General features: G+C 47.4%; 1 protein-coding gene across 1 annotated transcript in view; it reads right to left on the bottom strand.

Annotated features, from left to right (window-relative positions):
- The window catches only part of SLIT3 (slit guidance ligand 3), a 641,932-nt gene extending 624,970 nt beyond the window's left edge, over positions 1-16,962 (bottom strand). Inside the window, exon 1 of the mRNA XM_050794632.1 lies at positions 16,357-16,962. Coding sequence (XP_050650589.1) covers positions 16,357-16,553 — 197 coding nt within the window. The 5' untranslated portion in view covers positions 16,554-16,962. The remainder of the gene's footprint in view (positions 1-16,356) is intronic.
- Positions 16,963-17,283: the final 321 nt, after the last annotated feature.

Raw genomic sequence — 17,283 nt, 5'->3', positions numbered from 1 at the left:
AAAAAGCAGAAAAGATAAGGTTGGGGCTCCTGGGAGGTCTTAGGGAAGAAAACGAGAAGCTAGTAGTCAATGGTTCCTAAGAGAGCTTCAGATCCCAGGAACTACCCTGGAAAATGAACCCCCATGACCTGGCTTGACAGCACAAAGACAAGGCTGGTACAGTTTGCTGAATTTGAGCCAATAGAACAATGCTTAAAAAAAAAAACAAAGGCACTGACAAAAGCAGACACAAGGTAAGAGCTAACATGTTTGCCCACGGTCGCATGGCAGCAAGGGACAGGATCTATCTGGTGAGGAAAGAAAATGTGAACCTCTGAGCAAAACGATTATAACTGGAGGAGGCCAGGGGATCTCTAGGGTCAGAAGCCAACAGGGACAATTAAAACTCAGCTGTGGATGTGTCAAAATAGAGTACTGTCCCAGGCAGCTTACTTGGGACCCTGAGCTCCTTTCCAAAGGGCTAGTTCTCTATCCCATGAGGGTATCTTCCCAGATCTAGGCATCAACAGACACTGCCATGAGGAAACTTGATAAATGAAGCCATTGTGAGTTATTAGTATTACATGAGTCACTGTTCGGTGCATCAATTCATGGACAAATCAATATACAAACAAAAGAACAAAAATTGTTAACTGTGGCTAATATAGGTACTATTTCAAGTCCCTACTATGTGCCAGGGTCTGAGACAGAAGCGTTACCTGATGGGTCTGAGATAGAAGCTTTATCTCTCCACAATAACCCTATAAGACAGTTACTATAATACCCATTTTACAGATGAGGATCCTGAGACCCAAACAGATGAAGGGACTTATCTACATTCACACAATGAGAAGTGATGGAATTTGAAACCAAGTTTGTCTGACTGGAGTATCCAGGTGCTTGCCACAATGCTACACTGCCTCACAATATGTGTAATTTAGTTAGAGCATTGACTGCGTGTTTTAGGCATTTTGCATTTATTATCCTTAGTTCTTACAACAATCCTTGAGATAAGTTTTACTGTCTTTATGTCTTTTTTATGAGAAAGACAAGTAATTTTTCAAAGGGCACATTTTGAACACAGATTTTTTTTTTTTCCCCTTGGAGACAGGGTCACACTCTGTCACCCAGGATAGAGTGCAGTGGTGCAATCATGGCTCACTGCAGATTGACCTCCTAGACTCAAGTGATCCTTCCCACCTCAGCCTCCTGAGTAACTAGCACCACAGGTGTGTATACTATGCCAGGCTAATTTTTTTATCTTTATATTTTGGTGGGTGTCAAACTCATAGGCTCAAGTGATCCTCCCCTCAGCCTCCCAAAGGGCTGGGATTACACGTGTGAGCCACTGCACCTGGCCCTGAATACAAACGTTTGAATCCAGATCTCTTTGGCGCTAAGCTCCTGGTCTTTCCACCAAACCTGCTGCCTATCCAATTCTATTTGATTTTTGAAAATATGTTGATTTTGCCTTATTTTCACAAGCATTGTACTAAGCTTCTATAGAGAAATGCCAGCTCCTGTCCTCAAGGAACTTTTTGTCTACTTAAGAGATTAGATTATATGGTACAGAAAAATGATGATGATAACTATATGGCTGTGGAGGTTTTAAAACATAGCTGCAACTTCTAAGAGACTTCTTCCATGGAGAGATGGCCCCTACCCTTGCATCTGGGCAAGCTTGTACCTGTTCAGAGCAACAGAGCAGAGCAGAAGGGGTACTATGTTGCTTTTAAGGCTCATTCATAAAAAGCCATGCTACTTCTGAGTTGTTCTGAGTTGCTGCACACCTCTTCTCGGAGTGTGGAGCAACCATGTGAGAAGTTAGACTACTCAGAGGCCACCATGTTGTGAGGAAGCTCAAGCCACACAGAGGTCACATGTGTAGGCAGCCAGGTCAACAGTTCCAGCTGAGCCCAGCCTTCAAGTCATCCCAGCCTAGGTGCCAGACATGTGAGTGAACAGCCTGCTCGTGATTCTAGCACCCAGGTATTCAAGTCTCCCCTGGTCATTCCAGACTCTGCAGATGATGCCTCAGACTGTATGGAGCAGAAATAAGCCGTCTCTACTGCACTATGTCCAAAATCCAGACCTAGAGAATCATTGAGCATGATAAAATGGTCATCACTTTAGAATACTAAGTTTTGGGGTGGATTGTTAAGCAGCAAAATATAGCCATGATAATGGCTTTTTGAGTGATTATTTAATGCCAGACACTGTCCTCTAAGCTTGACATGTATTACTTCATTTGATCTTCCTAATAAGCTAGGGAAGCAGGTTACTATTAAAGACCATGCCCAAGATTACTTAGCTACTAATGGCATTCAAAACCGGGTCACACTAACTCCAGCATCAAAGCATCAATAATCTAAACTGCTATACTACAGAGGAAGCAAAATTTTGTCTCCGAATAAAACCTACAAAGCCCCAAGCCAATCAGTTTTAAGAAACACTAACTGCTATTTTTTTAAACTAAACATCTTTTTTTTTTTTTCTTAATTTCAGAAGGCTTACTGTGGAGCTGAGCTAATTATTTGAGCCTTAATCAAGGACCAGCCACTCCCCGAAGCAGCTGTCCTGGCCTCTCTCTTGCCTCTAGAAAGTCTCTTGAGTTAGACGGATATTGGCTCAGGTCTAAACCCCAAATCCCAGCCCCTAGAAGTGAGGATGCATAGGGCTGAAAGGATCCTTGGAGATCATCCAGTCTACTTCCCTCATCCCCTTTAAAGATCAGGAAACTGAGGCCCAGGGAGGTCAAATGACTTGTCCAAGGTCACACGGTGTGTCAGAGGTACGGCCAGGTCTCCAAATTCCCAGGCAAGCATTCTTTCCACTACACCATGCTGCAGTTGCTAAAAATTCCCCAGAGCCGCCTCCCTCGGCCCTCCTCTTGACAAAGCTATTTTCCCCCCACACAACTACACACAGTCACATTTGGCAAGAGGTGCTATCAGCCCTGCTCTGCTCATGAAATCCTGTTTTGCAATGGGGCCTCTTTGTTCGTTAGCAACACAGACAAAGAAAACTGTAGTGCAGTCTTCTTGGAAGAAGATGTTTCTTGTTTTGAAGACGGGAAGAGAGCTTCCTGACTGAACATGGCTTGAATCAGCATGCAGCTCCAGTCAGGAAAGAACCCAGAGGAGACTTGGGTCTTTGCAAAATTTCTAGAATGTACAAGGAGGGCACACGGCAGGGGGAAGCTTATGGGAAATGTTTCAGAAAGTACTAAAATGTACGCCTAAACAGAGTAAACAGAGCAGATTGGTTACCATCTTGTGCTATGAAGCAATTAGAAGGGGAGGGGTGTTGGTGGAGAACTAGAGTCATTAAAAGCTCCATGAAGCAACTGGCCTTCCCATTTTTGAATTCCTGCTCCAGTCCTGGTTCCCAGTGTTCCTTCCCTTGCCGTTTTCTTCAGCTGGGATCTTCCCTCTCTAGGCTTTAAATAAGCTGCAGGTGGTGCTGAGAGCCCTCAGGATATGATCTGCCATCCCGAGTCACCCATCTGGTGCCTCTCCCCTCTGCTTCCACATGATTCCCTTATTTTTTGTACTAGATGTGGTCCCTCTTCTGTCTCCCTAGCTTCCCAGACTGGCAGAGGCTTCCCATGGCTCTGCATGATCATTGCACAGGATGAGGCAGAAATGAAGGCACCTTTTCACAAGGGCAGACCACACCAGGAAGCTGAGGTCCTCTCTGGTGACCTTCCTAATGCATTTCCCTTTGGAGATGGGCTGAGATCAGTGGGGAGGGAGTAGACCAGATGATCTCCAGAGATACCTCAAAAGCCTGAAAATCTCTTGGCTAGGGAAGGCAACAAGAGGGGGAGGAACAGAACCAAGTTCTGTGGCACAAATTCAGAACTTGTACGCTGGCAGCAGATGGAAAGGGAGGTGCCAGCTTCTAGCAGGAGGGGATGTGGTGGACGCGTTTCTCAGGGCGGTTGCAAGCCACAAGTCTTGCATTCCAAAGGACTGGGTGAATTGCTGCCTGAGAACCTTGCTCTGACACAGCCACAGCATAGGTCTCCAGGCACCAGGTGAGATCTCCAAAAAGAAACTCCACTGGCCAAGTGAAGGTTCTTAGACCCTTTCCCCCACAGCAGGGTCTTCCCCATCGCCTACCCCATGCTTACGCAAACCTGACCAAGGCACAAATTTTATTCCAAATCCCTCTCCCTCATTTTCCCCAAGGAAAATTCCTCCTGCTGACTTAAACCTAAGAGAGAAAAATAAAGATAATACCTCCTCAGGGAAACGATGTCCTAGCGGTCCCTTGCAGCCCAGGAGGGGATGGGAAGCTGGCCCCCTAAAGAAGGCCCTGTATCTCCTCATGGCCTCAAATGCTGCTGTGCTGTGTGTCAGTGTTTATGAAATGCTTCTCAAATAAGGTCAGTGTTCTACACAGAGTTAGGACTCTAATAAAATGCAGAACTTGTGCTGTTCGCCAGCTAGCTGCAGAGGCATACTTGAATGCTTTCTCAGATACAATTGTTCTCAGATTAATATTTTCCCCATGAGTTTTTTTTTTTAATTCCACTTGTACTATTTTTTTATGATGTGTGAGGCTTTCTATATATTTGTACCCACTAAAATGGATGAGGGGGACTGCTTTTATCATTGATTCCTGAGGGTTTGGTGCTACCTCCTTCATGGTTCTAGCATTTTTCCCAATCCACAAATCTCCCTGCTCTGAACCTAGCATGGTAGCCTTTGCCTTGTCAGTCATTTGGAGGGAGAGACAGTCTAGACTAACTCTGAAGTTAGTTTGAGCTGTTGTAGTTATCAGAACATTTCACTTGCTTTATTCTTTGTGGTAGACACCCAATAAATGGCCCCTTTAAATGGTTCCATCCTTCATGGATTCCCTTATTTGGTCCTACTGTCTTAGACACTGTCACTTATTAATAAGCCAGTGCTCTAAACTCCACCTGGTTAAGCTGCTGACATGACTGGTGAGAGGTTATATTTTAATTTGTAAAAGATGCATCTTGTTAAATGAAAAGGAAACTGGAACAAGAGTTTGAAGACATGGGTGACTCTGAGCAAGGTTTTGGAGCTCCCTGAGTTTCTTCATCTGTAAATGAAAGCTTCTAAAATATACCCTGATCATCTTCCAGATATAGGATTTAGTGGTTCAATTCAGATATTGTGGGTGGACTCATTAAGGTATTCGCATAGCACTAAATTTAGAAGGCATTTGGAGACATCTGATCTCATTTAAACCTTGCATCAGCCCCCTGAGATGAGTGTTATTTCCCCCATTCCAAAGGTTATAGATGAGACAATGGAGACCGCAAAGGTACTCAGACAGGTGGGGCAGTTAGAAAGTGACAGAAGCCAGGATTCAGCCTAGGTCTTTCTACTACATCCAAATTGTACTCCCCATTGGCTTCCCACTAATTCCACTTAGAATCCCCATACTCAGAACACTTTCTACCTATATTCTAGAGCTGGGGAGAGAAGAGGAGGAGAGAAAGAAAGAATGTCAGCAAAGTACTAGATAGTCCAGAAATTTCTGCAACACATTTCTGAGCAGGACAGCTCTCCAATGAGATCATCACTGCTGTGCTTTTTAATTACAAAATGCTCTGTCCTATTTGGGGTACAGGGAGTTCAGGAGTATGTCTAAGTAATTCATCATTTAAAAAGTCCAGCCCTGGGGCACCTTTGCATGCTACCCTGGACATGATAAAAGATTTCAAATAGCCATAAAAATGAAGTCTGAGGTTGTTTCCAGGGCAGAGCTCTGAGTTCATTGCAAGTCTCCAGACTCCAGTGAAGGTCCAGGCCATGAAATCCAATTTCAGGACGTGGGGTTCTGATGGTGACAGTCCAAATTCAATACCAAGACTATGGAGAACTACATAGCGGGCAGTAGAGGGCAAGAAGCCAAGCTAGAAGGATTAAGGCAGGAGCCAGGAGCAGCTAAAGCTCAGGGAGAGATGCAAACATGCATAATTCCATGGCCAAGTCATAACACTCCGATTAGAAGAGGATCATGGACTCCACAGCATGCAGACATACCTGAGTTAGGGCACTCACTAGGGCACATGCTAGGGCATACGCTAGGGCACATACTAGGGTATATGCTAGAACATACACCAGGGCATATGCTAGGGCACACACTAGGGCATACACTAGGACACATGCTAGGGCACAGGCCAGGGCACACACTAGGGCATATGCTAGAACGTACACTAGGGCATATGCTAGGGCACACACTAGGGCATATGCTAGGGCACACACTAGGGCACACGCTAGGGCATACACTGGGGCACATGCTAGGGCATACACTGGGGCACACACTAGGGCATATGCTAGGGCACATACTAGGGCACACACTGTGGCACATGCTATGGCACACACTAGGGCACATGCTGGGGCACACACTGGGGCATAGGCTATGGCACACACTAGGGCACATGCTATGGCACACACTAGGGCATACGCTAGGGCACACACTGGGGCACACGCTAGGGCACGCACTGGCGCACACGCTAGGGCACGCACTGGGGCATATGCTAGGGCACACACTGGGGCATATGCTAGGGCACGCACTGGGGCACATGCTAGGGCACACACTGGGGCACATGCTAGGGCACGCACTGGGGCACATGTTAGGGCATGCACTGGGGCACATGCTATGGCACACACTAGGGCATATGCTAGGGCACACACTAGGGCATACATAGGGCATGCGCTAGGGCGTACACTAGGGAACACACTAGGGCACATGCTAGGGCAAAGGATGGGTATACCTGGTAACAGACAGGAGCTAAAGAGGTAGAAAAACCGAAGAGGGAGGCAAGGTGGGTGGTTAAGTGTGCTGGCAGACTTTCAGGAGCCACAAGATACACTGCTGCCAAAGTGCAGAATGAATCATGGGTCAGGAACCAGATTGGCATTTAGGACAAGAGAAGAGGAGTCTGAGCCCACACAAGCAGTGATATGGCCGTGATAAGTGCAGTCACACTCGACTCCAGCCAGGATCCATCTTATGTACATCCTGTTGGAACAGGACCTGATGCCAGGGCAGGTGGAGCCCAGAGATCCCAACTAAGAGAAAACAAGTGGTGCATCTAACAGCAAAGGAAGATGACTCCTGCCAACATTTGAGTAGATGCTTGAGGGGGAAAATACTACTCAGCAAGATTCATCAGAACTACTCTTGGAGGGTGTATCCCCTCAAACCCGAAATTTAAAAAACAGTCAGTGGACACATACCATGGAGATTTTTCCTAAGATTTGGATTCTGTTCTAAACATCCCTATGAGATAAAACTTCCCAAAGTGCTGCTGCCATCATTTTAAGTTGGGCTCAGGAGCATCTAATCATGAACTTCCGTGACTGTACCACGGTCCCATTCCTATGTACAGGGACACTATTAGTCTTCAAGCTCCGATACAAAGGCCACCTATTTCCCCAAACTGGACATGATGGCTCTGTTTCACCAGGTGTCCAGATCACATCCTTGACATTCCTCTAGATGCTCTGCATCAAACAGGGGCTCCTTGATTTAAGTTGAACTCATCATGTTCTTCTTCTAGTTGTTACTTGAGAATGGAGTTTGGAAGACAGAAAAGGAGGTTGACTTGAAAGATTCTGAAGGAATGACATGACCAGGGGTTGGCGTGCAGCCTCTGAGACCAGCCTGGCTGGATGAACCCTGCCTCTCCTGTTCCTGACTGGGGATGTCATTTCACCTCTCTCATATAGTTGTCGCATCTATAAAATGCAGACAGTCCTCCTGCCTACTTCACATAACTCTTCGAATAGGAAATGACTCCATGCATATAAAGTGTAAGAGCAGTGCCAGGCGCAAAGAATGGCTCAATAAATGCCAGCTATTGTTATGGTGATGACTGTTGTTGTTGTTTATAGAGGCTTGGGGACCCTGTAGGCCTCGGTCCCCTATGCTTCATGCTCCATCATGTCTGTTCCCAGAACTACTCCAGAAAATGTGCCCGATGCCAGTGGGTACCCAAGATGCTAAGAGAAATCACTGTGTTTAAAAACCTGAAGCTACCTGAGCTCTGCTATTGGCAGAAAGGCTCAGTCCCTCAGGCTAAACTTTTTACCAGGAGAGAATAATATATATATACATACACATTCAACATACACACACATACATGTGTCATATCCTGTGCTGGTGGGACTTGTGGTACTAGCCTAATAGGACAAAAATGAAGCTAAAGTCATGATGGAAAGTTCCATGAGAAACCAAGAGTATAGAGAAAATTTAGCAAGCTGAAGAATTAAGCATTAATGGGAAATTATTCCAGAGAAAATATGAACCAACAGGACCCCAGGGAAAGAAGATGCTACAAGCCAAGAAGACCTCAACATTTTTTTTTCCATCCCAGCCAGAAAGAATGGGGCAATATATTTATGTAATCCAAATGCCAGATTGTAGAAAGATTTCGGAAAAAAACGCACAGAGAACTCTGCTGATTATATTGACAACTTGGATAAGGATCCATAGGGCAAGCTCATTAAAATTGCAGAGGAAATAAATAGTGGGAGATGGGGAAAGGAGTAGTTAATTGCTAGATGAGGAAATCGAAATAGAAAATGCTCCTGAAAAGCTGATGAAATGAAATGATTTGCCAAAAGTTAATTACGATAAATGCAAAGTGTTGCACTTAAGACTCCAAAAAGTCAACTGCACAAGTCTAGAAGGGGGGACAACAAACTAACAGCAGGGAAGGCTGGGGAGATATGGGGGTGTCAGGCAGCTTGGTCAAAATGAGCCCACCCAGAGCTGTGGCTGTCCAAAGTGAAAAGGTTCTTTTGAATGTGCTGGCTGATAGAAGTCAAATAAAACAGTGAGGGCGTGGAAGGTCTCCTTCTAACTAATGCAGTCCGAGAAGATTGGAATCCATCTAGAGGAAGAGAAGTAGGCATGGAGGACAAGGCCTATGCCCAAACTGTATGACAAACAGAACAGTTGAGACAATTGTAAAAATGTTAGGAGACTCGGGTGAATGGGTGGTGAGAAACACCACAGCAATAAGACTTCCAAAAACTTGTCATTTGGAAAAAAGATTATACTTGCCCTGGGTAATGACAATCAATAAGAGGTAAGTCCAACTCCCACACAAAGGACATTTTCTTATTAGGACTGTGTTTTTTAATGGAATAAATTGCTTTAGGAAGAACGGAGCTCCTCATCACTAGATATCAGCAAGCAAAGGAGGCTAACTGACCACCTTCCCTGAAATTGTGCTGATGGAAGACCAACCTTTGTGTGGTTGGAGCTTGGACAGAAGGACCTCTTCCAACCCCGATGATCCATATTTTTCTTCATGAAGCTTCATCCTGATCATGTTCTGATAGGAGGTCTACACTCAGTAAGACTTTTGATCATAATAACAACAGGAATATTGATAGAGGGAGCTCTTGGTTCCAGGCAGCCTATGTGGATTAATACAGCATCCTTTGAAGGGAGTATTATTATTATTCTCATTTATCAGATGGGAAGACTGAGGCCCATCCAGCTAGTAGATGACAGAACCGGGATTTGGGTCCCAGAGTCTCGCTCTAGTGGCACATTTTCCCATCTTCTCTGTCCACTCAGTACAGAAGGTTCTAATCATGCACCCTTTGGCCAGGGTTTCACTGTATCAAACATGGTACTGACAACACAACTATGAAGACCACAGTGAGTGGGGAAGAAAGGTTAGCCTCTCAACAGGCCAGCAGTCACAGTAGTTACAGATCACAGTCCAGGCCTGCAAAGCAGAGAGGTAGAGGACTCATGAGCATCCAACCTTGGCAAGGTTGATTTGAATTTAAGGATGGGGAACAATGAAGAACGGAGAGCACAGGGAGCTCAGCACAGTGCCAGGGCACCCTCTGCAGCCATCCAGCTTGGGATTAGCAGTGGTCCAGAGGAGCTAGCTCTCTAGGAACGCCTCCACCCCTTGTTTTTCCTTTCCTTCCAGCAGTTCTAAAAAGGGTTAAGGCCACCTTACATAATGAGGGTGGAGCCTGCTAGTAAATACAGCTGTCTCAAGTAAAAGCAGTAATAGAGGCAGACATGGGAAGTCAGTAAAAGGAGGTATTTAGGGAAAGATAGAAGGAATGAACATCGAAAAAAAAGTCAGGGCTAAAAATTCCCCATGAAAACCCACCGCCAAAAAATAAATAAATAAAACACATTCCTTATTTAAATATACCACAAAGCAACACACCCATGGGGCAGACCTAAACCACTTTCACCATAATTCCCCTTCTGTGGAACAGAGGCCAACCTGGGCTTTGCTGTAGGGGCAGGACCAAGAGCAGAGAGAGAAAAGGAGGGGCCCAGCCAAGAGGGTATTGGGCACAGCCCACAGGCAGGCAAGGAACTTGCCTCCACAGGGCTCTGGGTTGGAGCAAATTTGGGGTGGGCATCTCAAACCTTCCAGCTGGACAGGGCCTGAGATGAAGATATAAAAGTAATAGCCATGGTCACTAACAGGAATAGTTTAGGGAGGGCTCCTATGGTGCAGTCACGCATTACTTAATGATGGGGATATGTTCTAAGAAACTCATCATTAGGCGATTTCGTCATTGTGCAAACCTCATAGAGTGCACTCACACAAGCCCAGAGGGTCTAGCCTACTACACGCCTAGGCTATATGGGATAGCCTATTGCTCCTAAACTCCAAACCTGCATAGCATGTTACTCTACTGAACACTGTAAGCCACTGCGACCCAATCGTGAGTATGTGTGTTTCTAAACATACCTAAACATAGAAAGGTACAATCAAAATATGGTAGGAAAGATAAAAAATGGTACATCCGCATAGGGCATTTAGCAGGAATAAAGTTTACAGGACTGGAAGTTGCTCTGGGTGAGTCAGTGAGTGAGTGCTGAGTGAATGCGAAGGCCTAGGACATTACTGCACACTACTGGAGACTTTATCAACATTATACACTTAGGTGACACTACCTGTATTAAAAATAAAGTGATGGCACTATGATGTTACAAAAGCTATGACATCACTAGGCGATAGGAATTCTTCAGCTCCATTTTAACCTTATGAGACCACCATCCTCTATGTTGTCCACTATGTCATTTTATGTGGCACACGACTGTACTGTGTTAAGCACTTTCCTGTATATTATTTCATTTAATCCCCCCAATAGGGAAGATTCATCATACATACTTTACAGTTAAAAAATCACAGAGGGTAAACAATCACAGCAATGAGTGAACAACACTCATTGTTGGAGGAACCGTTGTAGGAACCGTGCTGAGCGCATTACAGGGACTGCCTCAGGTTACATTCACAGCATCCCCATGAAGACAGTGCACTTATCGTCCTGGTATCACAGGTGTGGAAACAGGTACAAAAGAATTAAACACACTGCAGTCAACAATAGTGTAACACGCCCACAGTGCAACAGCAAGATGTAACAGAGCTGCAATTCAAGCCCAGAGTTGTCTGTCTCCAGAGCGCCTGCCCTAACCACAATGCTTAGGGGTTGGGAACCTTCTTGCCGCAGCCCACATTGCCAAGGTGAGAGATCCTACAGCTGCAACCCACTATTCATTCTCACTTTCCTGGGGAGACAGAACTCTGTGACAACAAACAATACCGGAGAGAAAACAACATAACAATCAAAATGGCAAAAACGCAGAAATAATAGAAAATCCAGATGATCAACAAAAGCAGAACTTATCAATTAATACAAGAAGAGCAGCAATCAAAACCCACAGAGCGCTCAGGATGACGCTGATGAGTTCCTGATTAGAAAGCCCTATGGTTTAAGTGCTCAGGATTTCCAGCTCTTTTCATGGGCATGTGCACAGTAGGAGTTTTGCAAGGTTGCTAAGCAATGCCTGGCAACCAGACTCCAGAGCAGATCACTCAACAGGAGTCCTTGGTAACTCTAGTAAGGCAATAAATATTAGTTCATAAAATCCAAATTTTAGATACCCTTAATAACTCATGACATAGGTTACCAGTAAGGATCCCTTAGTTATACACCAGAATGCAGATATGTAATGGCCCATCCTTCACTTGTAAGAACTAAAGAAAGACTTCTAGTTTTGAGGTTCAGTATTCCTTTATTGAATACACATTTGCTGAAAACCTACTGTGTGCCAGGCACTGTTCTAGACACTAGGGAGGCGGATACTGACAGTCCCCCAATGGACTATAACCCCTAAGAAAACCACTAAGACTATGCAAGAATTCTACTTTCACGAAAATGAGGCCCAGAGAGGTAATGCAATCTGTCCAAAGTTGCACAGCACCCTGGAGGCTAGACCGGTCCACTGGAGGCAGGTCCACTCAGCCGCTCCTTAGTCTGTCCAGAAGGGCACTGTTTCCCTAAAAGGTCACATCACCGTGGTTGACCCAGAGAGACCCCATGATTCACTAGCTTGTCCCTGTCTTCTAAGTTGACCCTGAGGGCTGGAAGTACCAGGACACAGGCCTTGGCTACTGAGCATCTTGGAAAGTCTCCCACTTGACCTCAGGACCTCTGTGGTCAAGTGAGGGAAAGCCTATGACATGGTGTCAGTTTTTATTGGACCAAACCACCGGCAAAGCTAGCCGTCATCTGGAGTGATGGAGAAAATTAAGTTACCACATTCTCACGTTTCAGCCTTTCGCCCGTTCTCCTTCGCAAACAGGAAATGTTTATTTAAATATAGCAGTCTCCAGCATGTTCCAGAGCCAAGTGAAAAACCAAAGATGTCCACTCTTGCCCCCACTCCACCGTTCAGGCCACCCCTCACTGCAGTGAGAAGTGGGCCTCTGCCTGCCTCTAGGCAGGAGGGCAAGATGGGGAGAAGTGGCCCCACATGAGAGTTCATTTTCATCTGCCTCCTCTTTTTCCAGGCTGAGATTGTGGTTGGAGAAGAATTACATCTGTGGGCTCCTTTTGTAGTCAGAAGGGTAAGTGCAACATCTGTTTACTCTGTGCTCCATGGTAAATGTTTGGTTTCAGGCACCGCCATCCACTTCCTCTCCTCTCGTCCTCTATCTTTGCTGCACGGATAATAAATTACACTGAATTCTTCTCTGCATTTATTTAGCTTTCTTGTGGGTGTCACCTCCTCATGGAGGGGGAAAAATTGTCAGTAGTTTATAAAAGAGAGTTTCTTTTTCTGCCTGATGTGCTGACGTTATAGGGAATACCTTGGAACATGGACCCCCAACTCTGATTCTGGCTTAATTATGAACAATTCAGGCCCCATTCCAGGCCTGAAGCAAAGTCCAAATGCTGAGCACATTATCCCCACTCAGGTTTTCCTTAATGTCGTAACACAAGGTTTCAGAAGTCAGAAACATCCAGAGAAGCAATATACACAGACACACACACACACACACACACACACACACACACACACACACACACAAATCCCTTCATCAAAGGCTTTTTGGGAGGCAGAGTACCAAGAATGGAGAACGGAGAAAATGCTGTTTCTTTGTTTTAAAACACAATTTAAACATTTGAGATCAGAAAACTGGATTTTAGGAAGGTCCTGAGCATCTGATGACAGTGCTGACAAAACGTGCCCTATGGCAAAATGAACCCTGGGAAGTTCAAAAGGCTCACCAAAGCAAGTTTCCTTCTATCTTTTGCTTACATTCTTTACATTGAAGTGCTGGTTTTCTTCTGTATATGCAATGATTCTATATACAGTTTCTGGAATGCAGTAGAGGTTCAAGTCATGTTTGTTCTCAAACTCCTAGGCTCAAGCGATCCTCTCACCTCGGCCTCCCAAAGTGCTGGGATAACAGGCATGAGTCACTGCGCCCGGCCTCACGTAATGTGTGTTGAATGAATGAAGGCAGGAATAAATGAGTGATTCTTCTCTGAAGAAATCCTTGGCAGAGCATAAAAATGCCAAATATCCCCCAAGAGTTTTCAGAATTGAAATGTTACATCTGAGTTGGCTGAGAGAGAGTGTGGTGCAGGACTTTGGTGGTGAAAAACTGTTGGTGGACTGCCCTGAAACCCTGAAGTGAACCTGACCCAGCTTGCTCCTAAAGACTGTCCCCGATTCCCAGGGAGGAAGGAGACTAGAATGAGATACCATCGCGGCACCCCCATGCACCCTAGCCAAAGTGGCACCAGTGACCACAACTGAGGCAGAAGAGACCAGAGATATCAAAGCAGCTCCTGCTCTCCCACTGCCTGTTAAGGACTGCAGCAGGGGGCCTATAGGAACGACCAGGACTCCAGTCTCTGCCCTGTTTCTCCAGTTCTAGAGTCGATGGGTTGCCCTGAGCTGCACAGATCTCCTACAGGAGATGACTGGGTGGTGTGCTGGCATGGGTGCTGTTCCTGCAGCTCTGGAAAACTTCCTACATACCAGGAGGAAAGGGACTTACTCTCCTTGGTTTCCCAAACATGGAGCACGGTTTTGAAGATGGAGAAGAAGTAGTTTCAAGACCCCAAGCATCAGAGCTAACATCAAAGTGAGCTGAACATTTGCAGGGTATACCAGAAGCAGAAGCAACAGCAGCCTGTTCTAAGATCCAAGCCCAGCCAGAAACCTCCCAGGACTGTCTGTTTATAGATTGTGGTCCAAACTGACCCTTGTTCCAAGGATGACCAGCAGAGTGATAAGGGTTGTGGGCTTAGGAACCAATCAGGCTTGGATTCAAACACTTCACTAGCTGCATGACCTTGAGTAAATGACAAGACGACTTAACTGTAAAATGGAGTAATAAGCATTGCCTATGTAACTAACAGGACTGTTGGAGAGATTCAATGAGATAATACATGTACACAAATCAAGGCATGCAAAGCATTTATCAAACAATAGCTATAGTTATTATTTCACTAAGTCATGTGGCTAGCACTGGTGTGACAAGGAGGGGAACTTAGTTTACAAGGTGCAGGTATCTAAAAATACCACTAAAACAAGTTTTGCACTCCTATGGACTAACATAATGTCTGAATTAAGGTGTGAAAAACTGGATTTTGGCCCCTTTATTGCCATCAACTTGCTGTGTTTTCCTGGGCAAGTCATTTTATACTTCCAAGCCTGGTTTTCGACATTTGTTAATAATTCGGCTCTCACCCTTTAGGATTCTGTGGTTCAACCCAACAAAACAATCATTGCACTTGAGGAAAAAAAAAAAAGTTTTCAGCCAAAGGAAAAAGAGAGCATCAGGAATAAGGAAGACAGTTCTGCTGAGTCTCCACCCAGAGACGCACAAAGAAGTGGAAGAGAAGAGGAGGTGGGGTGATAGGAGGTGACTAACAGGAATAACACACTCTAGGACAATGCTTGTCATCACTACTCTCTTCCAGCCTTAAGTCAAGAAAGCAGAGTGGAAGATCCAGGCGCCTACCCCTAAGGCACGTGAGGAAGGGGAGAAGAGGGAGAGCAAGACACGGAGGGAATCCACCACACTACAGCAAACCCTCACCCACTTCTCGGCTGGGTTCCCAGTAAGGCTCCCACCCACTCCAGCGTTTCTCCCCCACTCCCTTACCCCACCCCAACTGCGGACTAAGAGGAGCCCACCCCGGAGTCCAAGTTTTGAATCTGGTCCGAGGATCAAAATGATAAATGTTTCCAAAACGTTGACATATGAAAAGTAAATATTTGGTTGCACAATTGGGGTTAAAACTAGGGTCAATCCACCCCATTCTGCAAGCGCCTCCCCATTCGCTGCCAAGCCCAGGATCCGAGGCTGAGTGCGGTTTGTAAGATTATAACGCTCGGTCTCATTTGAAGAGCTGTCAGCATTTCCATTCTCCGGCCCCTTCGTTCGGGGAGGCATTTATAACCGAGCCATAAAAAATTCACCCGGGGCTGCAACTTGGCATCTCCCAGACTGCTTTCCAGGCAGAGCGGGTTTTGCGAGCACCCACTCTGAATCTGTCCGGTTCCTCAGAAGTTAAACCTTCACCCACACTCTCAACTTTCCTTGCAAGGGCAGCCAGAGAGCGGCTGGCCCATTCTGATCTCCAAGCAGGTCAACAGTCTCGGGCCCTCTCTCCCGCCTCTGCGCCTTGACGGCCCATCATCCTATAGCTTTCTCCTTCGCCCGCCCCCCTTTTTAATGAGCGCAGACCCCTGACCCTCACCCTAAGACCTTGAGGCTGCAGTGCTCTTGCCTCCCCTCGCCTCTCGCCAGCTACTCCTCGGAAGCTGTCAGCGGGCCCTGCGTCTGGAACCCTCACCCCTGGAGAAGCACTGCTCTTGGCTCATCGCGGGGGGTTTGGAGACCTCTCTTTCCAGATCGGACCAAGCCTACAGACTCCCAGCTCGGAGAGGGAGGGATCCTATCCAGGAAGGGATGGGAATAGAGACTGCATCCAGGGAGGTCGAAAGGAAAGGAGGGATCTGGCGCCTGGGGCCACCTCGGTGGGACCCAGGTGGGTGGCCCGCGTGGGGTGGGGCAGGGGTACTCACAGGCGCTCAGCGTTGCGGGGGATGCCCCGAGGAACCGCGCGGAGGCCCAGCCCGTGGCAGTCCACGCTGGCGGCGGAGCAGGTACACTTGGTGGGGCAGGCGACGGCTGGGGGCCCACTCAGGACGCTCGCCAGCGCCAAGGCCAGCGCTAGGCGGGCGCGCACTGCAGCCCCGACCCCTGTCCACCCGGGGGCCATGGTGTGCAGGGCCCCGCTCCCGGAGGAGGCTGCCTCTGCGGGGCAAGACGCGTGGAGCCCGAGGAGTCGCGCGGGGAGCGCGGGCGGCCTGGGGAGCGGGCTGCGGAGTTGGCGCGGAGGAGGGGCGAGCTCGGCGCTCAGGCGCACGGGGCGCGGGCGGAGCGGGGCGCGCCGGGCGGCGGCGGCGGCAGCGGCAGCAGCAGCTCCATCGGCGGGGCCGGCGCTGCCCCGCTGCGCATCGCTGGGAGTGCCCAGGTGCGGAGCGCCCCCTGGCCCCGCTGGCCCAGTTGGGGACCTGGGGCGAGCGCAGTGGGGCGTGGCGCCCGGGGAGGTCCGGCTTGGGGCTGAGCTGGGGAGCGCGGCGGCGGCGGCTAGGGCACGGGGCGGCCGGGTGAGCTGGCCGGCGCTGGCTCTCTCCATTCACTGAGCAGGGCAGACACCGGAGACGCGGGGCCCACCCCTCCCGCCCCCCCCTCAAAAAAAACGCCAACTCCGCCTCCCATTGGCTGCGCCGCGCGTCATGTCGACTAAGTTGGGAACTTTGCTGGAGCGACCGAGAGCCTGGAGGGAGGAGGCAGTAGAGGAGGGAGAGAGAAGGAACCAGGGAAGGAAAGGGGCTCGGCCAGCAGGGCCCCGGGAAAGAAACACTGAAACTCATTCACTGTTAGGAGCCAAGGACGGATAAGGCTCCTGACACTTTTTTTTTTTTTTAATTCTTGCACTGAGCTGA

Source organism: Macaca thibetana, chromosome 6 (assembly GCF_024542745.1).
Source record: "Macaca thibetana thibetana isolate TM-01 chromosome 6, ASM2454274v1, whole genome shotgun sequence".
NCBI classification, from domain to species: domain Eukaryota; kingdom Metazoa; phylum Chordata; class Mammalia; order Primates; family Cercopithecidae; genus Macaca; species Macaca thibetana.
The sequence above is the reverse complement of the archived record's forward strand: the minus strand, read 5'-3'. Positions and strand labels throughout refer to the sequence as shown.